The sequence below is a fragment of the Chionomys nivalis genome, chromosome 4 (genome assembly GCF_950005125.1).
Source record: "Chionomys nivalis chromosome 4, mChiNiv1.1, whole genome shotgun sequence".
Classification (NCBI taxonomy): domain Eukaryota; kingdom Metazoa; phylum Chordata; class Mammalia; order Rodentia; family Cricetidae; genus Chionomys; species Chionomys nivalis.
In genome coordinates this window covers 95,020,692-95,042,063 of record NC_080089.1, presented here as the reverse complement: position 1 = coordinate 95,042,063, position 21,372 = coordinate 95,020,692, and the positions used below count along the sequence as shown (strand labels likewise).

Sequence of the window (21,372 nt, the reverse complement as noted above, 5' to 3'; positions counted from 1 at the left end):
CAGCAGTGGTAGTACAGCCAGCAATCACTTACGCTTGGGTGTGAAGCTGAGGTTGCTCTCCCTTTCTAGAAGGATTTGCATGTCTCATTAGAATAGTGAGAAGAATGGCTTGGCATCAGCCCACCAGTGGGTGGGATGGAGTCAAATCCAGTCAGTAACCAATTTGGATTACAGTTCATCTCATTCTAGTTTTGAATGAAAATTCTGTTCGTTTCCATTTCATTCATGGGTAACACAGAGGCATCTCCTGGGTGTGTGGTGCACCGGTGAGGCCAGATTCTGCTGGTCAGATCTCTTAAGGCTCTGAGTGACTAGGCTGATGGTGACTATGGCTTCATTACACTGTGACTTGGTTTGGACAAGGGATGTGGGAAGTACTTAACACCCAGATGATAGATACTGAACCAAGCACAGCGTGTTCCTCTAAGAGCTAAGCGCGTGCCTCTGGGGAAAGATGCATAGCTGTACCCTCAGGACTGAATCTTCTGTGGCTTTGCAGTTTCTCTCTCTGCCCAAGGGGGGCATCAGGAGGAACTGGCCTCAGAGGCCCTGGAGAAAAAGCAAGCATGGGTGGATGTAAAATTTCTCCAAAACACACGTCTTAAACAGATATCACCTTTATTGGGGGTAGCTTCATCTCAAGAAGAGGAAAAGAGACAAGATGACGAGACAGACTCTAATGGCAGATGCCTGGGTGGCTATGTGTTTCCAACCCATGCTACGCAGGGGGTTGGGGGTGCTCCTGACCACAGACCCATCCTATTCGCTCCTCAAGACCAAGGCTATCTTCTCAGGCTGCTCAGTGCACTTTCTTGAACACTTGCTTGCAGATCACACCCTGGGCTCTCATCTCCTGCAATGATAAAGACGCTCATTATTAGTTAAAGCAATGTTACATTTGAGGCTCCAAGCATCTCAGGACAGGGACTTGGAGCATATTGAATGGCTACTATCATTTGGCATGAGCTTAACTAATTCCTTAGACAATTGATGGAGTGGGAACCACAGAGATGAGGCTCTCTGATTCCTATAGACAGAACAGGCTGGCAGAAGGGTTGGTTCCCAGTTGACCAATAGGAGTCCTTGATGGCGCCCCTCTCCCTACTCCCTTAAAAAGTCAAAGAGCTTTAGGAACCCAGGCTTGGGACAGTCTGTGCTCAGGCTCGAAGGAACTGGTTTGCTAGTTTGCTTCAGAGTAGACAAGGATTTAAGCCTGGGTTGTCTACTGGAGTTACCTGGAGTTTGGGGACAGCATTGAGTTGCCATTATCTCAGTGGGTGGAACCTGGCCTTCCATCAAGTTCTAAGAGCAACCAAGATAGCCCAAGATCTGCCCACAGGGACAGCTCCTGCTGAGTAAGGCCATGGGCCAATGGCAGTTAAACTCTGTGTCTTCCAAGTCATTGGGAAGTGGAGCTGGAAAACTGGACATTTGTGTGACATTCACTAAAGTTTAAGTGTTGACCCAAGAAGCTTGGAGCCCTTTAAGAGCCATGTGAAACCACCTGAGAACCTTCTGCAGCCCGATTTGTAGTCTTTGGCCTAGAGCAGCAGGGGACACTGGGTGAGGGGACACTTAGATCGTGCCTGCCCCTTTTGTAGCTAAGCAAACGGAAGCCCAGGGAGGAGCCTGAGTTGAGGATGGACCCAACAGCACAGGCCCCAAGCAGCTGGCCTCCTCTCCTTTCAGCTGCTGAGCTCATATGCAGCAGGATGGTGTCATCAGAGGAGGATGGGGACAGCTAGGGATCAGTGAGTGGCCCAGGATTAAGGTCATCTGGTCCAGGTCCCTTCTGCAGAAGGGTAGTAGTTGGGGAATTCCAGGGTAGAGGAGTGATAGGTGACTTCCCCATCAGAGGACAAGGACCGTGTTAGCTCTGAGGGAGTGTAGGTGTCTGTGCTTGCTTTCCCAGGCTGAAGTCAAAGTGGAAGTGACTTTGACCTGAGGCTGAGGGTGGAGAACAGTACTGAACTGAGGAAAACCTTTCCTGGCCCCTGGCCTAAGCTGAGTTCATATTCTCCTGGTGAATTCGGCAGGAATTATTTGGAAGCAAATTTGGTTATTTCTATGCTTTGTGGAAGTGCAACCAGACATGCAAGCCAGCCTCTCGGAGTTCCACATCTTCACTGCCAAAACAGGAAGCTGATTCTCATTTCCAGAGAACAGAAGGGCCTTGCCAGCTGCCAGTCCTACCAAATACCTCTCTACCTGCTCCCTCTCCTTGAACTTAGGGTCAGCCTAGATCTTGAAAACAAATTTCTAAGTCACTCGGGCGTCTTCTCCAGACCCTTAGAGGAGAAACTTCAGAGCAGAACCAAGGCCTCGCCACTCTGTTCTTTCCCAGCATCCATCGCTTCTGCAGGGAGTAAGGACCTCTGCGGGGAGCACAGTCCGGGTCCCCACCATAGAACCTACCAGGTGCAGCTCATCACCCTCGATCCACTGGGTCCAGCCACGCCCCTCCTTCTCGCCCTTCTGCACACACTGGAGCTTGTCCCCGTCCCAGCTCACTGTGGTCTGCCAAGCAAAAAACCCACAGTAGTCAGTTCTAGGGAGGCACACCCCACCCCCCCGGACCGGAAGAGAGGGATGCTTCCTGACCTCAATAATTCAAGATACGCTTCTGGCAATTTTAGTGTAGAAAATTTGCAGCCCAATACTCCCTACCCACCACATGCTTTTATTAAAGTGTGCAGATCAGTTTTAAAATTTATGAAAACCTTCATAAATTCCATATAAAAGGGCAATTAGGAAGGAAAAATGTCATTGAGATAGGGTTGAGAATGGGGATTGGGAAGGAGGGGCTTCCAGGCTGAGCGCAGGCTGTGTCTGGGTGTGCCAGTCAGGCCCGCATCTTTGTCTGTGAGGAGAACCCTGTCTATCCCCCGACAGATCAGCCATTCAGTCATTATCACTTCAGCTTTCACTAGGTCTTGTAATACCAACAAGGCCTCACCCATGCCCTCAAAGACCCTTCATCTCCCAGGGTTAATGACCTCAGATATCAACAGCCAGCTCCAGCTGTTGGCTGACAGCCACCTGCCGCTCTGAACCAAGTCTCAATCTCCATGTTTGTAGCCTGCTACATGGGCTGGAATCTCCTGTATATGGCCCAGGTTAAGGTCGGTGGGGCTATGAAGTCCCCTCTTCCACTCTGCTGTGTGGCTTCGTTTTAAAGACCTTACGCCACTTACGTCTCATGTGAGAGACTTTAAGGAGGTCAGCAGTAAGTTAAGGAAGGGGAAGCCAGGGAGGAAGAGATACTGGGCTCCAAAGAGGAAGGGTGAGTCCATGGGAGAGAGGTGCTTGGTTCTGTTGTGAGATAGAGGCAGAGGAGGGATAGAACAAGGTACGAGTGTTCAGGACTTGAACTATGTATGGTCCTGTCCTATGAGACCAGCAGCCTATAGGCTGCACTCTATCTGATACAGCTCATCCCTACATCCCACCCTTGAGCCTTCACATCTTCACAGAGCATGGTATGCCCTTCCAGATGCTGAGACAGGGAGACAGGCATCTCTGAGGAGTTTCTGGTTCTTTGGAGCAGCCAGGACCCACCCAGTAACACAGGGGTGGATAGGGGGACTCAAAAGAGGGCCAGAGGGGCTGGAGAGATGGCTCAGAGGTTAAGAGCATTGCCTGCTCTTCCAAAGGTCCTGAGTTCAATTCCCAGTAACCACATGGTGGCTCATAACCATCTGTAATGGGGTCTGGTGCCCTCTTCTGGCCAGCAGGCATACACACAGATAGAATATTGTATACATAATAAATAAATAAATATTAAAAAAAAAAAAAAGAGGGCCAGAGCTCGGTCTGGTCTCCCTAACATGGCCAATGAATAAGCATCTGGTGTCAACAGGACCTCAGTTGAGTGAACAGACATGCCCAGGACATTGCCCACATATCGTGCACACCTTTTGGATAAACATCCTTGCCATAGGGGAAGGTCCTTGTTGGTTGCCCTGTCTGCCCCTGGGAAGGGCTCTGTTCACTCTTGCTCACTGTGTGGCACTGAGTGAGTTTAACACTGTCTCTGGGGCCCTGTATCCCCACCAGTCATGAGGGCGCTAACTCAGAGGCTTTAGATAGCTTAGTTCTGAGCTTCCTGTGTTCTCTGTTGCACTTAGCTTAGCATCAGGACCATCAGTAACAACCTAAGGCGGATGGGAGAGAGGAAAAATCTGGGCAACGAGTGTGGAGTGAGGATTTCTAGAGGATCTTTACCTCTCTCCTTGTTGCCCTTGAAGAGGTACCAGCCCCATCTTTTGGCTTTCTGATCACTACTGCCCTCTGCTGTTGAGATGAGCCCTCAATGAGTCATGTAGGAGGAGACGGGGAGACTGGGAGATTATACATCTGGAGAAGGGTGTGAATTAGAGCTCCAACATTCATGTAAAAAGTCTGGAGCTGACCTGTGCTTATGATGCCATTCATTGCTAGGAGACAGATATTGGAAGATCCTTGGGATCCCAGCCTAATCTGAGAACCACATGCTAATGGGAGACAAAACAAAGCAAAACAAAAACAAGCAAACAAAGAAGAAAAAAAAAAGAAAAGAAACACAAATGTGGAAGGCACTTCTTTAGAATGCCTCCCAGGGAGGACCTCTGGCTTCCATACACATGTGTCCATGCACCTGCCTGTGTAGATGGGTGTATGTGTGTGCGCACACACAAACAGTGTTGGGTGGACATTTCAGCAGGCAGAGTGCCTGCTGCACAAGCTGATGACCTAAGTTTGGGTCCTCAGAGCTCACAATTAAAAGTTATGCACAGTAGTGCACGTCTATAATCCCAGGGTGCCCCTCAAAGCAGATGGGAGGTGGACAGAATTGCCTGAAGTCAGTGGACCAATCAGCCTCACATAAGCAACAGTGAACAAGAGACCATGTGTGTCTAAGAGAAAGTGGAAGGTGAGAACCGACACGTAAGGCTGTTCCCTGATCTCCACATGCATGCCTTGCATGTGTGTAGCTGCACTCACTGGCACGAACACAGACACACAGGAGGGAGGCAGGTGCAGCCAGCTGTGTGCCACCCCACAAAGGAATAAATCTGACCTCAGCTCCTGGAGGGGGTTCATAGTGAGGAGCACGGGGAGATTTGTGGGTGGCTCCTCTCCTTGAATCAGAGACTCAGTTGGAGCACATGTGTAGCCTCAAACTTGAGAAAGTCCAGTATCCCGGTCAGAATAAAGTGAAGTTAGTCAATGGGCAGACCCTCTGTTGTAGGAGCTCACTTGTTCATTCACTGCTGCCCAGATTCGAAATAATCACACAGAAACTGTATTAAATTACTGCTTGGCCTATTAGCTCTAGCTTCTTATTGGCTGACTCTTACATCTTAATTTAACCCATTTCTATTAATCTGTGTATCACCATGTGGCTGTGGCTTACTGGCAAGGTTCCAGCTTGTCTGTCCGTGGTGGCAGCTACATGACATCTTTCTGACTCCACCTTCTTTCTCCCAGCATTCAGTTTAGTTTTCCCTGCCTAACTCTGGTCTGTCCTGCTATAGGCTCAAAGCAGTTTCTTTATTCATTAACCAATAAAAGCACACATATACAGAAGGACTTCTCACATCAACCTCCCATAGTGGAAAAGAAGAAATAGAAATGAGTCTATGCCATCTTGCTTCTTCAGTGATAACTGCCCAGCATTTGGTGTACTTCTGTCCAGTTATTTATCAACATACCTAGATAGGATTACATTATTTATGCCATTCTTTCATGCCTTATTGTCTCTTCATTTAGAGACTACTCCCACTTTGACAAATAGTCTCCATGAGCATTCTTTTCATTGCTATGTTCTGTCCAAAAAATAGCCACATAATTTGTAAGGACCAGAATAATATGAAAATCAGGGGCTCTTATTCCAACACATCAAGATTTGAAGATAGCAACAGCAGACCATCCAGCTAGGCAAGGAGCCCCTTGGGGCCCTTGAAGCTGGCCCTGGTGGTGTTTTAGTGAAATTACACAACTTTATTCAGCTAAATACCTCTCCTTGGGCATTGGATATTTTAGAATTCTACACTAGTATAAATAAGACTTTCTTGTACACATATTTTTTTTTAACACATTTCCTCAAGACATATGTCCTGAGGAGGAACTGTATTGGGGAATTGTGTGTAGATTTTTTTAAAGCTTTTAATGACCATGCCAACTGGATCTCCAGACTCACACCTGTTTACCCTCCAGTGCCAGTGTCAGGGAATGAGCGTGACTAGGTTATGACTTCAGTCAAGAGGACATTCCTGATGCTTTTCAAGTCTCAAGGAGAGGAAATGCCGTGTGTGTGTGTGTGTGTGTGTGTGTGTGTACGTGACATGAACTGATGCCCTAGACTCAGAAACCCCACCTTAGAAATGCAGGCCAGATACATCCAAGAACAAGGCAGGGGACAGTCTCACTGTTACTCAGACTCTCAACAGCTCTTACCAACATCACAGGAAAGTACAACAGGACTCTGGCCAGGGTGGAAGCTTATAAGCAAATCTTGTCTAAGTTTTTATTAAAAATGAACAATAATTCACATCTCTTTGGCTCTGACAGCAGCTTTCTGAGGGAGATACATGCCAAGAGATGAGTGAGGATAATTTCACACCACTCTGACAAGAGACTGTCATTTCATAAGCCATTATCCCCCCTCCATCCACTCAGAAATCCCAGTTGGTACTGCAGCCAAGAAGTCTGAGTGACCCTGTCCCAGGGATGCTTTTGTGCTCCTTTGTCCCTTTCAGGTGACTAGTAGTGGTTGTGTCAGCGGCCTGACATGACCCATAAACACCAAGACTCAATGTGGCTCTCGGGAAACTTGTGACATTTATTAAAGTTCCCACATGCTGCCGCTTACTCCAAGGACAGGGATGACAGGTCACTTCTATCCCTCCATGTTGTCCACCCAGCCCTACCAGGTTCTCTCTTGCTGGACCCACCTCTGGCTCAGTCTTGTCTCTGTGGATCCAGAGGGAGGTCATAAGAGGAGACTCTCTGCCTGTGGTGACTTTTGTGTGCAAACTGCAGAGCCAGGCCTGACCTGACTCTAACACTAACACCCACACTCTTTAGATTTGGGGGTAAAAGGCAGAGTTCAGACAGTGACTTGGCACTTTTTGTGTATATTCTGTGAACTGGCAAAAGACAGAAATTGGCCTTTCCTCCCACAGTTTGCTTTTAACACGTGCTTTTCTCTCTGAGGGTCTTTCTGTTCCTGGCGGATTGTGAAGACGGCCTTCGGTGCTTGTGTTAAATAAGCTCTTAGATGGGAGGGGGAGGAAAGTCCTAAGCGCTAACACATGAGGACCAGGCCCTGTCCTGAGAGCCTGCCACAGCATTTCTGTAATCTGCAAGCTTTAGAATTGGAAAACAAAAGAACAAACCCCCTAAGCTTCTTATAAAGTCCAGCCTGCAGCCCTTGGGGCCTGAAAAGTGCAAAGGACAGGTAGTGGCTTCTCTTTTTCTGGTCTACTCCCATGGGGCTTGCAACTACCTAAAACCAGCACATACAGGGTGATGCTAACTTGCAGATGAAAACCAAATTAATAAGGCTTTTAAAATGCAAATGAGTAATTAGAGACATAAAGAGAACTAAAAACAGCTACTATGAACGAATAGAGCTATGACGAGACCTTTGTGGGCACAAGAGACTGCAATTCCAGCACAAGTCTTTAGCTCTACCATGTTAACAGAGAACGATGATATGAGTCTTAGGACTAATGAAAGGAAATATGTTCAGATGAATAATCTTGGTACATTATTCCACCCCCACCCTACCCCCAATTGTTTAAGAAAGGGACGAAAGTGCTAGATACTAAAGTGCTAGCCACTGAGGCCAAGGTTCTGAAGAAAGGGTGAGAGGCTGGGCGGAAGAGTGTTGGAGGTCCGTGCCACCCAACCCTGTTCAGGCAACTGGAAGGCTTTCTGGTTGAAGCGACAGTATCATGTCATGATCACCACCACTGTGGTCACCATCGTGACAAATGCAGATATTCAGAATGCAGCAGGCAGCGGACTGAGCAGGTTAGGAACACATCACCTTGACATCTCAAGACCTCTTGGAGCCCTGGTCCTCCTCAGTTTAGAGAGGCCAGAGACTGCTCAGCAGTCCCGTGATTTCAGCTGAGCCTTGCACAAGAACGAGGTGTGGCTGGGCTCTGCTGGGAACAGCATTCAGCATCCCCCTCCCAGCTTCCTGCACACCAGGAAACCTCCCCAAGAATGAACGGTAGGTCCTAGGGAGCCAAAGTGCTAAAGGTTTGAAAGCAGGAGGTTGCCCCATCAGCTGGAGGGAGAGGCAGCCTGAAGGAGGCGTGGCCAAGAGTGACACTAGAACTGACTATGGAAAGTTCTGTTAAGCAGGAGAGAGAAGAAGAGGAATCAGAGAATCCCAGGCAAAGGGAACAGCCTAGGAATTGCTGGCAGGTCAAAGGGGAAGGGCTGCAGGGAGGAAGAGCTAGGCCAACCTTTCCAGGGTGGACTCTCCCATTCTTTTATATGAAGCTGGACCTGGCACTTCCAAAACAGAATTTGCTTAGAAAGTTTTCAACCCCCTCCTTCTTGTTGTCTTTGGGGCTCTAGCTGGCCAAAGGCGGGTCTGTGTTAAGCCCAGGGAGTGGTCTCTCCTGCCCCTGCTCCCAGGGAGTGGTGGAGACAGGATGAGGAGGGATCCAGAAGGTGATGACCCACCTGAGTGTAAAGAAGCCTTTTGTCTCTCACAAGAGCCCCTGGCCTCTGCAGATCTTTCCCAGCAAACAGAAATAAGGAACCCGGATGATATGAGATGCGTTCTTAGTAACCAGGGAAGAGTATGCAGCTCAAAGAGGTATTTCCAGGGGGTCTGGGATGCCAATCACTGCTTTGTGGCAGAAAAGTACATACAACACGTTTTTGAATGAATGAATGATTGGCAAAAGCCATTCTAGGACCACGCCGGCAGTTTTCAATGACTCTTCCAGAACAACCTCTGTCCACAAGACAAAAAACCCCAGGCAATGTGGCAGCCAGTTCCTCCACAGATGAGTTTTATAGAATATTCCTGCCATAGGAGTAACCTGGCTTCAAGGGCCTAAGAAGTGAGGGGTGATACACAGAGACATGAAGTACGGGCCATAGTTTTAATCTCCTGTCAGACTCTGAGCCCACAACCTGCCCTCTGCTCCCACAGGGCCACTGTCCACCAGGGATCTCTACCCAGCTGCAGGGGAGTCTGCTACAGTCATGGAGCTGTGGTGGAGCCATCTCTACTCCTTTCTGGTGAGGTGAGCCTGAGCCATTCACCCCACTTCGGCAGCTTCCATTTCCTCATTGCAAATGGGTCAGCTCAGACATGGCTGCTCCCATGCAAGCCATAGACTCTTGGGTCAGCGGCAACCTGGTCCTCTGCTGGCCTCCCTAAGCCTGGTCTGTGGTATGGAGTGGCACATGCCATTTTAAACCTTCCACTCTCCCAACCCTGGATGGGTAGGTGTCCCTTCATACATGTGCCTAACCCAGAAATGATCTCCTGAGGTGACAGCTCACAGGCTGGGAGGATAAAAACCAACAGCCCATCCTGCCCTGAAGATTTCTCAATACAGGCAGTTCATCACTTAACTTTCACCGAGAAGCTGTTATCCCTGACTTGCTAATTACCCCGATTTCACAGATTAGTAGAGGCTCAGAGTGGGGGAAATAATTCCCCCCTCCCGACCTCCCGGGGCAACAGTTCACACAGGGATAAAATTTCAAAGGAGGCCGGCCAGGCAGCAGAGTTGATGGCCATGACGGACTTCTAGACTCCTTAGACAGGAGGGGGCATGGATGAAAAATCACATCCAGGAAGACAAGGGATAATTGCCTCCCTTGAATTCGGGCTTCTTAGCCAGCCCCGTGGCCTTCAAGACTGGGAAGAACAGATTTCAAAAGGGACCCCTCTCTCCTGTCACTGATGAGTCCATCCCATGGCAGGGCTTCAAGAAGGGACACCACAAAGCTCAAAGGTAGGTTAACCCAGAGCTCTGATCCCTAAGACAATAGTCACACTTCTCTTTGCTAAGAACCTAGAGTCACACTGCCTGGATCCAAATCCACCAGGTGCCGGTTTATCCTGCATCCTGCATTTCACTTTCTTATTTGCAACATAGGAAGAAGAATCTGGCACCTTCTTTATAAAGATCAAAGAAGAGAGAGAGAGAGAGAGAGAGAGAGGAAGTGATTAGAAGAATGTCTGGTAGAGGAAAATACCTGGCAGACATAATCTATTATTAAATCGGATTAGAGCAGATCTTGTATGACAGGGCCAATGGCAATCTTTTATACTGTCCTGCTGTTTTCATTTAACACTCATTTAACAAACACACTGGAACCCCTCACGCCAGGTCATGAGATGCAGAAGGAAGGGTCTCTGCTGTCTAGAGTCTCAGACACATTAGTGAGTGTCATGGGTGGCCTAAGAAATGGATACCCCTGCAGAGAGGAAGCCTGGGGCAAAAGGAAGGATGATGGCAAGAAGGAGAATCCAGACAAGGCCAAGAGAATAGGTAAGCCTGGGCTAGCTCTCCACCACTGGGTAACTATGCTTCCAAGGAGGCAAGAGAGCATCCCGGAGGAGAGAGCCAAGAGAGAGAGCAAAGGAAGGCACCCCACACGGGATGTGTGGTGGGGAGTGGGTCTGGAGTGGCCAGTGGCTATTTCCTAAGGTCAGAGGGTGGTCAGCCCTGAGGAGCTCTGGGAGGTGTCAAGCTGGGAGCAGTGTGTGAGCAGGTAGTATGCTGGAGTGTGGAGGACGGGGGTGGGGAGATGACCGCAGAGGTACAGCAGTCATTAAGTGAAACCGTCCATAGGAAGTGCCGTGCTTGGCACACAGCAAGCACAAGAGATGTTAACTGTTATTACTGCTGTTATTACAGGCAAGATATTCAGAGCGATGCAGACGGAAGGGGGTGGATATTACAAAACAGAGTCCTTGGAACTGGCCGACGGATTGCCCATAAACACTTTTATCTTCACAGCAACCGTTGACATGGCTGCGTAGTGGTCTCTGGAGTTAAAGAGCCGGTCGTTCTGGCCACCCATGAGGACTTGGAATTTAGGAAGCCAGCAGGAGTCAGCTTGTTCTCGGAACCACACAAAATCAGAAGTTGCAAACTTCTAAAGTTCAAGCCCAATACAACAGACGTGAAGTGGTTGTGACCCTGGAAACTCTCCTCCTCACCGCTCACCCCACCTCCGCCCCAGGGTGTAAAGTGGAAGGGCAAGGGCGAGGCCTGTTCTCCAGGACCCCTAGAGCGCTCAACAGAAACAAGGTCACATGAGCTCTCAGAGCTGTGTTTATGGGGGGCTGTTGGGGATTTTTATTAAGAACTTGCACACAGGCACCTTTGTGCAAACTTAAGGGGAAAGAGGTGTTCCTGGAATACCAGTCCTGTGCATGGGCTGTGGGCTGTCTGAGTCAGGAGTAAGACGATTTTCTGACTCACAGACCATTGTCAGACAGAGACTTTTTTTCACTGGCGGGATGTAGGAACAGTTTCACTATGAGGTGGGAAATATGGTGTAGGGCCTGTTTCCTGTCACCCTTGTGTACATCCAGTTTACAGTTCTTTCCCAGAAGACCTCTCCATTGTCCTTCTACTCCCAGTTCAGAAGAGGAGGGCTGGTGGGGTACAAGGACAGAAAGATGCCCTGCTCCTCTTGTACTTGAGGTGCTGTCCTGGGGTGTCTGCATATCAGAGGAAACCCCAAGAGAAGTCAGAACAGTTAACAATAAAAATGCACTTTAATGAAGGATTCAGTCAGCAGAAAAGGTACCTGGATGAGCTGGCAGGGGTGCGCGCTTGCTCTCTCTCTCTCTCTCTCTCTCTCTCTCTCTCTCTCTCTCTCTCTCTCTCTGTGTGTGTGTGTGTGTGTGTGTTTGTGTGTGTGCACCAAGCACTCTAAAACAATTTACACAACACACAAGGTGTGGCAGGGTTCTAGAAAACCAAGTGACTGATGCTACAAAAAAGATCCCCAGAGAGGTACTGGTGGTTTGGACCCTTGTTCTCAGGAGTGTTTCCAATCAACTCTAAGTCAAAACCACCACTGAACTCCTGAGCTCGCAGAGAAAGGCCTGAAGTTGACTGAGGCCTTGATTTCTAGAGGACAAATGGTCACAGGAGTGACTGTCAAAAGAAAGGAACAAACTCCCCAGGGTCCTCCTGTGAGGCCTTTGGCAGGAGGGTCCTCAGAGAAGGTTGGGCTGATGGCAGAGACCTCAGCACAGAGGTTACTCTCCTCTTCTAACCCACAGGATGGGTTCCTGAGCTGGGCCCAGGAGGTGAGAAATCACCACCCCCACCCGAACTACAAAGGACAGGCTCAGGCACACCTCCTGGGGCTCCATTCCCACACCCCCACAGAGCCCACTGACGTTAGTCAGAGACACAGCCCCATCTGGAGAGACCTTCAAAGCTTCAGCAAAGAAACCAGCTCCAGACCTGCTGGGCAGTCACAGCGAGCCTGAGGCCATGGTGACAGTGTGTCAGGCTTGCATCCCTGCCAGCTCCCCTGAAGTATCCGTCAGTGTTAGTTCAGAGCTCAGCCACACCCTGCTTGCTCAGAGGTGGAGCCTGGATCCTCTCCTACACGGGATGGGGGAGCCTTTCTGACCACTTCTGCCTACAGAATATAGGAGTTGCCAGGAGATGCTACAGTTTGGACAGGTGTCCCCAAGCCCAATGTCCCTGCTGGGAGGTGTTGTAACTTTTAAGAGTTGAGGCCTGTTCAGAAGCCTTCTGGTGATAGGAGGGGATACTCTTGAAGGGGATATTGGGATTCTGCTTTTATTCTGGCCATTACCCCTAATGGCCCATGAAACAGTCATCCCCTGTAAAGAGCTTCCTCCACGACCTATACCACCTTGACACGGCCCCAGAAGGAACAGCACCAACTCACCATCCACTAAAACTTGCAAGGCTGCACGCCAAAGTCAACCCTGCCTCCTTCTATCTAAATTAGCTCAGGTATTTTTGTTACAGCAGCGGAAAGCTACAGTGCCTTCGGAGCTCACAAAAATGTCACACACATCTGCCTTCCTCTTGTGAGTTAGCCATCTGGAGAGAGAATCCTCGGGCCCCCAGCTGGGACATCCCCTCTCATCTTTAGCTCAAAGTGTGTGTTTGCAAATGAAATAAACGACTTATTTTAAGGTATTAGTTTTCAAGATAGTTTGTTACTCTGCAATTAAGAAATATATAATTTATCATCATATTTAATTTGCACAGTGGGTATAGTTTCTGGTTCCTCTTTGCAAATAGGACATGGGGACTCATCTCTCCGGGAAAACAGCTGGAAACTGGAAAGCAGGATTCAAATGCCTAACCTGACTCCCTGAACACTGTCATTCCCTATCTTCTCAGCACACTGTGTCAATCTGCATATTCAGTTGCCTCACCGGAACCCAGAACCCAGAACTATCTTGGGCTGTTCCAAGACTGGTGTCCACAGACAGTCACTGATCCTGTCCCCCACTGGTACAGAGCTGGACCTCTTATCACTCATTCATATCTCCTGCCCCTGAAGGGAGCAGTTTTAATGAAGCAACAAAATCCTTACTCTGAATTATAATGAGAAGGCCATGGGAACCTGGGCCCTGCCAGCTGTTCCTCAGAGTATCAACAGTGTGGTCCTTTGGACCAGCAACATCAGCAGCACCTGGGGACTGGTTGTTGGAAAGACAAGCATTCAGACCCAACCCCGAGAGAACCTTCTGGACAAGACAGGCTCAAGCGTGTGTAAACTACTGTTCTAAAGATTTGGGAGGTCATTTCAGGAGCTCTGGACTCTGAATGTCTTAGGATGTTTCCAAACAGAAGAGATGGGAATGCAGTTCGCAGAGCTCAAGGAGAAAGAAAGATACACTGTTAGCTTGACTATATGGGAAATTGTATTCCCATATATTTGTAAAATGTACAATTCCCGTAACTGTAAAATGTCGAGAACTCCCGCAACGCTCCAAGCTCGCTCTCTCCTTCCCTCTTCGCTCTCTCCCTCGATGCCCATGTCCCTGACCCTGTCTTGTTTTCCCCTTCACTTGGGTTTCTCCAGGTGGCTGTGGAAGTGGGAAGATGGGTGTAGGCACTGGTCACGGAGAGTCTCGGGGTCAGGTCACATCAGCTTCGTTATCTCTCTCCGACAATCCTCAGATAAAATCCTAGGAAAGGGCGGGATGGGCATGCATCACCCTGTCTGCAGGCACTCATCCACGGAGAGGTGCTGTGTTGTGGGCCCACTAGGATCCAGAAAGAGAGTAGGGAATTCCTACCAGTAAAAACAGGTACCTTTCCAGATGGGGCGGAGCGGGGTGTAAGGAAGCAACGTGGCCAGAAAAATCAAACAACTGCAAGTTATTTAACAAACACCTGCCCCCGCCCTAGATGCAAGGGCCTTGTCCGGGCGTCAGCAGGGTGCTGGTCCTATTCTGTGCATAGCATGGCAGCATAGCCAAGGTAATATGTATGATCTCCATGGTCAGTCCTCAGAACTGACCCCAGGAAGCCAGGCAGAACAGCAATCACGATGCCCATTTTACGAATGTGGAAACAGAAGCAGGGTGTTTAATCAGCTGCCATCACCCTGCAGGCAGCTGTGTTGACAGTGCCACAAGCTTTTCCCACTTAGCCCAGGACCTCTGACCCTTCGGATGCTCACTGCTTATCTGACAGACATTGGGGCAGAGATCTTCAAAAATACCATTTCTGTCTGAGCCCCTGTTTTTTTATCTATGACATGGGAAAAACGACCCCTACTGAAGAGCATTTGCTGTGAGGATAGAAGAAAAAAAAGAGGTGGGGAGAGCGCTTGGCGCAGGCAGGTGCAGGGAAGATTGACTGCACGTTGTTTCCTCGCTCCTGCCTCGCAAAACTCCAGACCCTCCCAGCGGGAGTCCTGAAAGGTACTTTGTAAATTTTGTTTGGCTGCTTTAATTCTTCTGGTTGTAATCCTCAAAAGCACGCTGCGGACACTGGTTTCAAAGGTCGGAGAACTTAAGCTAGGACATGAAAGAGATCCTGTGTTGAAGCCTTGGAAAAGACCCAGCTGAAGGCAGGGGCCTGTTCTGGTCAGGGGCTCTCACGAGGCTCCCAGATCCAACGGCATCTGAGTTCTGCAGCCTGAGGCGTTCATTTTACCACTGGCAAGACATTTGTTAACACAAGAACCCAAAGATCTCTCTAATGGGTCAAGAACAGGATCAGGAAGCTGGCAAGAGTTTAAACCAGAGTGCTAACAGAGGCTTGATGGATTTCATGTGTTGCCATACATAATTAGATGCCTGGCTGGATGAATGTGGATGAACGAATAAACGGGCATGTGCAAGGAAGTTATATGGAGGGGAGGGAAGGAAACACAGACAGTTAAAAAAAATTTAAAAAATCTGAAAGTGCAGATAAGGAGAGGTGCCTAAAAATATCATGGAGTTAAAAAAAAACTATATGCAGAAAAAGGGAATTTTCCCATCTCTCTTCTCCCCTCCTTTCCTCTTTCCCATCCATCCTTCCCTTCCATTTCCTCCCTTCCCCTCCTCTCTCCTTTTCTTCTCTTTCTCCCTTCTAGCCTTTAGCAGGTAATTTGGCCAGTTCACCAGCTGGCAGATAGACACACATGGCAAGGCTTTTCCGATACATTCTCTGGAAACTGTAGCAGTTAGAAGCTTTGAGGGATAGGATACCAGCTGAGAGGAGGAAGGGGCCCTTTGCTTTTCTTTTTGTTCTCTTCCTCTGTTATTTGGTTCTTTCTCCTTCCCTTTTATAATAAAAACAAAGAAAGCTGCAGTGGGCCAAGTGCTGGGAGCGGAAGGCAGGCCCCTTGGAGGGGTCATTCTGAGTTCAAAGCTAGATATGAAGGCGAGGCCAAAGCCGGGGGAGGCAGCGCCAGACCCAAGCAAACAAAGCAGTCTCTTCCAGGGAAACCCTGACCTGGTGTCCACTGTGGGATGACAGATGGCCCTTCTGCCACCAGCATGCAGAGCCAGGCTCACTGCTGGTTCCTAGCTGAGGCTCAGTCTCATCCCCCTCACTGTGGAGGGCCGCTGAGGACAAAGACCAGAATGATTGTAGTGCTTGTCCTGACCAGAAGCGGGAAACTCTACCTGAAGCTGCAGAACACCTACTTGTCTGAGCCCCACCCTGAGAAATCCCGGTAGGTTGATTGTATCTGAAACTCACCGTTGATCTTGTCCGATAAGCTAACAGTACGGACAAAAGAGACCGCAGACAGTGGGGAAATCTTTTGTGTCTTTTGGATCCCAATCAGCCTTCCTATACATCTACCAGAACTGAGGCCTCTGCTTGCCCTGTGGTCCAGAAAGATCTCTACTGACCAGACTGGAAATGGTGGGCTAGGAGCTCCAGTCACTCAGACAGCTCATATGTTTCTAGACCATGTCCAGGCAGGTGAGGTAGATTAGAGCCAGCGACCTATGGTCCTTTGCATCTCATTTCTGCGTTTTGTACAGGCACAAGTGTAGAGAGGCTGCCTTTCTCCAAAGCAGGAGCTACAGAGTAAACAAGACAAACGGCTACTTGACCCTCTGGTACCAAGGTGCGGGAGGATGGTGGCAAGCTGCTCAGGTAAAGGCAGTATTGATTGGTGAGAGACCTACACCGTGGAGCAAGAGCGCAAGTTCGGGGTTTTCAGCTCTTGATGTTTTGTTTCCTAAGAACAGTCAGGCATAGAATCTTTTTATTTTTTTTCTCCCTATGAAATCTAGACTCCTTGGCCCTCATTGGCAACTGGCTCAAACACTGTGCAGGCCAAACAAAATACATCTGCAGGCTGGATTCCGTCTTCTGGCTGTCACTCTGAATACAGATGAGTTCCCATGGAAGAGGAAGAAACAGAGACATTGCACCAGCAGCCTTCTGGCCCTGTGCAGAGGAATGTGAGCCTGGCCCCGCCTTGCTGGCTTGTCAGGTCACATTTAGGTCCTCTCTCAGGTCCTCATCACCCCTTGTCCCTCTACCATGTTTTGAAGCCCAGCCACACACAAGCTCTTGCAGAGTACAGGCTCTCTCACTGACAGCCGCCTCTCACCCATGCTTTTCTGAGTGCTGTGTTTCACCACGTCTGTCTGCTCTGCCTCCTTCTCACCTCGTCCTTCAGGACCCTGCTCAGGTGGCCTCTCCGGGGAGCCTTCCCTAACCATAGCTCCCTTAGCCCCAGCTCTGTGCCTCAGTCCTCTGTGTTTCTACCAGGCATGGGTCTGCAAGGGCCCACAGATACAGATACATCTCCCTCCTCCACTACCCTGGGCACCCAGGAAGCCAGCTCCCCAGGCTGAGCTCAGAACCCAGTAAGAAACAGGTCTAAAATAACTTTTCTTTTCTTTTTTTTTTTTGTCAGACACTTGTCTTGCTCTTGGCCTTGCTGTCATTCCTTTCCTGTTTAGCTGGTTACAGTTACTTCCTGTCTATCCTTCAGGCCTCAGCTCAGGTAGTGAGAACTGTCTCTGACTCCAACTTTGATAACAATCCCATCTCCCAGAGAGTGAGGCCAACAAGTCTTGCAGCAGAGAAGATAACAGGAACACTAGCCCAGCATCCCCCAGAATGCCCCAGCATCCTCCAGCTCAGCCTGTGGCTAGATCCCTCTCTGGTTCACCTACCAGGAAGGTCTGAGAAAAGGTGGCCATTGCCCCTTCCTTTGTGCTCCAAATCCTCCCCCCATCTCCCATCCCTTTCTAACTAGTGCAGAAGAGACCTCCCCCAGAACCCCAGGATCCCCTCCCCCAGAACCCCAGGATCCCCTCCCCCAGAACCCCAGGATCCCCCCCTAACTGCCCCACGACTTGCCTTGCCTCCCTTTGTCTTCCTGGCACACAAACGCTGTTATGACCTCTGAGAGTCTGTCTTACACAAAGACTGTGTGTTCTTGGATGTCAAGGACGGTGCTTTGCTTGTGTGTGTGTGTGTGTGTGTGTGTGTGTACACGCCTGTTGTCCCAACCACACCCAAGGGAGGCAGACTGCTCATTCAGACTCTTCCACTGTTTAGCAGGGAACTCCCACTCTGACCAGGAAGAAACCTTATGTATAAAGCTGATGAAGAACTGATGAGTTCATGTACACTATAACATCACCAGGCACACAGTAGACACCTAGTTTTACTAGGTGATCACCAACAATAATCAATCAAGTTCAAGCCACCACACTCAGAACTGTAGTGATCCCAAATGAAGGCACATCTGATGTGTTATGCTAGCACCCCTAAGAGGGAACTGAAGTATGGAGCAGAGTTCTATGTAGTGGCCTGGAAGCAGTCTTGGGCAATGGAGAGAAGGCAGACCCTGTTTGAAGGTGTCCTTTTTGACTGTAAGCATCTGGTGCCTGAGATTTGGGAGCAGTGCTGAACTCAGTGATAACCCAGTGCAGCAGTGTGGTGACAGCCATTGACAAGCGAGGGAAGGATAGCAAGCTCCTCCTTCCTGCAAAACAAGGCAGCTCCTGGGAGCAGGCACAAGTGAGGTCTGGACCCAAGACAACACAAGAGGCACTGGAAGCATCCTGGCCTCCCAGAAACCCCCGCAATTGGGGATGGCAGCCTGAGACTGACCTTCCGGAGTCTGCTGGGGTATTGCTAATTGGGGTCTGAGGGTCACTAGTTTCCCACTCTTAGGAAGCAGGGGCTGGGCCTTCCTGTACCACTACTGTTTCTTCTTCTAGCTCTGGATGCTGGGCACTGTTCTATAGATTTAGGAATTGGGTAAAAGGTTGAAAGGAAGTTCAGGGCTCAGTGGGTATCAGGGTGAGCCAGGACCAAAACCCAGCTTTGTAGCAAGAGCAGCAGGCCAGGGGACTTCCAGCAGAGGCCAAGGCCCCCTGTTCCCTACAGAGACTTCACACTAGATCACTGGGGAGATTATGCTTGGGGGGGGGGGTCCCTGTGTTTTCTCCTCCTTCCTTCCTTTTCCTTATCAAAGGGTTCATGGCCTTGTTGGGAATTTCAGGCCCTCTCCCCACTACTGTACCGGATTCATTAAGTCAATTTTATCTGTAAAATAGATGAGCTCCTATCTCCTTACAGTTAGGGTGGGCCTTGGTGCAGCCACGTGTGTCTGAGCACCTGGTAGAGCCTGAATACCATGGAGACTCACTGAACTGCAATCTCCGCAGCTGCCACCACCAGCCACCAGCATTTGAAGAGTGTTTTTTTGCCTATCCTGAGGTCCTGGGGCTGGGAGGGAAGATCTGCAGTCCTTCCCAACACAGGATCATTGCTCCCTCCAGATGAAGGAGCCAGCTCTAGAACAGAACCCCAGGGTAGGTGACATCAAGGGCTCGCGGGGCCTCACCATGCACTTGCGGTCGTCAATGCCTGTCAGATCCTCCTCAAACTCCTGCCCAACTTGGAAGTCCATAATGTAGTTGCGAAAAGTGCTCAGCGTGCGGATGATCATGTGGTCTCCGTCCTGCACGATCTCTTTGTCTGGCTTCAGCAAGTTGGCGATTTTGCGCAAGGCTACGTTGACATCTGCAAGGGGTGCGGAAAGATAGGTAGAGTTGTTTTTTTAAAAAAAGGAGAAGAAGAAGAAAAGAAAAAGGAAAGAAAACGGAAAAGGAAGAGTTTCCTAGCTAGACAGCTTCGGGAGCGATCGCACGGAGGAACAAGGTTGGGATTCCTTGCTCAAGTTGCCAGGCTTTTGAGGGCCTTCTGTGCTCCCCCCGCCCCTTTTTTCTTTTGAAAATAAACTTTTTGTTTGGTTGGTTTGTTTTGTTTCGCTAGCCTTTTAAAAACAAAACTAGCAAAGCTAACCCGGTTCTCCTAATTGAATTATCTGTCACCAGGGACAGCTAATGGACTCTTGCCACCAATTAACCCTAACAGCTCAGGCTCGCTAGTTGGCAGCCGGCAGCCGAACTCTGGGCTCGGGGTGACCAGGTCTGCATGGAGACCGGGATTGCGCACCTCCAGCCGCGCTTACCGAGCGCGCGCAGGTACTCCTCAAAATTCTCGTTGCTCAGCATCTTCCAGTACCCATTGAAGTCCACAGGCATTTTGGGGACGGTCTGGGGGTGGTCGGACACCGAGAAGGCAGGAGTGGCTGTAGGCTCGGCCTGGACGCTGGCTGCCAATGCTCTCCGAGTGATGGGCGGCCCGGAAATGGGCGCCCTCGGGGGACTCGGGGCTCCGCGGGGCGGTGACAGCTGGATTCCAAGCGTGCACAAAGCCCGCAGGAGGATCCATTGTAATCCTCCCTCCTCCCAGTGTACGAGGGCGGGGCGGTGACAGGGGCGGGGACTAAGGCGGGGGTGGGGGCGAGGAAGGTGCGGTCCTAGGTTTGTCCCAGCAGCAGGCCACCTTCTAGTTCAGACATTGCATTTGTTCTTTTCACTTTCCCAGGCCAGAAAGACGTGGAAGGGGAAGAGCTGCTATTGGCCCTAATTTCTGTGTACCCTCCTGGGAGTCCTTTAGGCGCCTGGATTCTCACGGGTATCCCGCCTGGGAGTTCTTGAAACGTCAGGAACTCTCACCCACAGACCTCTCGAGAGTTGAGAACTTGTCTCCTCCGGGTTTACCATTAAGGAAGAGGTCATTTCCAGGCCTTTGTCTAGAGCTCCATGCCAGTGGCCTGGCCAGTTTGGAAAAGCTGGTCTGTTTAACTCTGGGGATGAAGAGCAGCACAACTGCCCACAGCTTTCCCAGGAAATAAAGCAAAGTTGGTGGTATTAAAGGTGCATTGGACGAGAAAACGCTCCAGGTGAACCCATGCACCGTGATCGGAGACCCAAGGCTTCTTGCCGGTGTGAACTGTCATTCTTCTGCGGGCTATTGTGGTTTCCTCTCCATCGACAGAAGGCGAGCACAGCCCTCCCCTTAATTCTGCACTTGGCTTCTCACTTATATTCTGTGCCCCCTTTCCAATACCTGTGCAGAGAACGAATCCCCATTGTTTTGTAGGCTTCCACTACTTACCCAGTTCAGCTCCTGTTTGCCTGCTTCAGGGCTGTGGTTGGGGTAGGGGTAGGCGTGTTCCGTGGTTTCTGATCCTTGCTGCCATTGGCAACAGTAGCAGTGAAGACCTTTATCACACCTCACCTGCCACCTGTGTGCTACAAAGAGATGGCATATTCACAGTGGCTGACTTTTTGACCTACGAAAGATTAAATATTTCTTTTAAAATTGTTCTTAGCACAGATCAGAGCCTGGGAGCCTGTGGAATGAGGGGTGGTATGCTTTCTTCTAGCTACAGAACCATGCCTCCTCCAGTCCTCAGTGCATTTGGCTAAATGACTAAAGGGCACATTCTCTCAGGGTGGGGAAAGTGTCCTCTCCTCTGGGAGAAAGGTTGGGATTTTAGCATCTCTCACTCTCTTGCTGTCCCCCAGGGCTTCTAGCCTTCAGTTCCTTTGGAATGTAG

General features: G+C 49.7%; 1 protein-coding gene across 1 annotated transcript; it reads right to left on the bottom strand.

The window, feature by feature from the left end:
• Positions 1 to 610: 610 nt before the first annotated feature.
• On the bottom strand, positions 611 to 20,204 carry Rbp1 (retinol binding protein 1). The gene is given in 5 exon segments (XM_057768485.1): positions 611 to 853; positions 2,416 to 2,517; positions 19,306 to 19,484; positions 19,936 to 20,041; positions 20,043 to 20,204. Coding segments are annotated over 5 exon segments (597 nt in total). The 5' UTR covers positions 20,199 to 20,204; the 3' UTR covers positions 611 to 799.
• Positions 20,205 to 21,372: the final 1,168 nt, after the last annotated feature.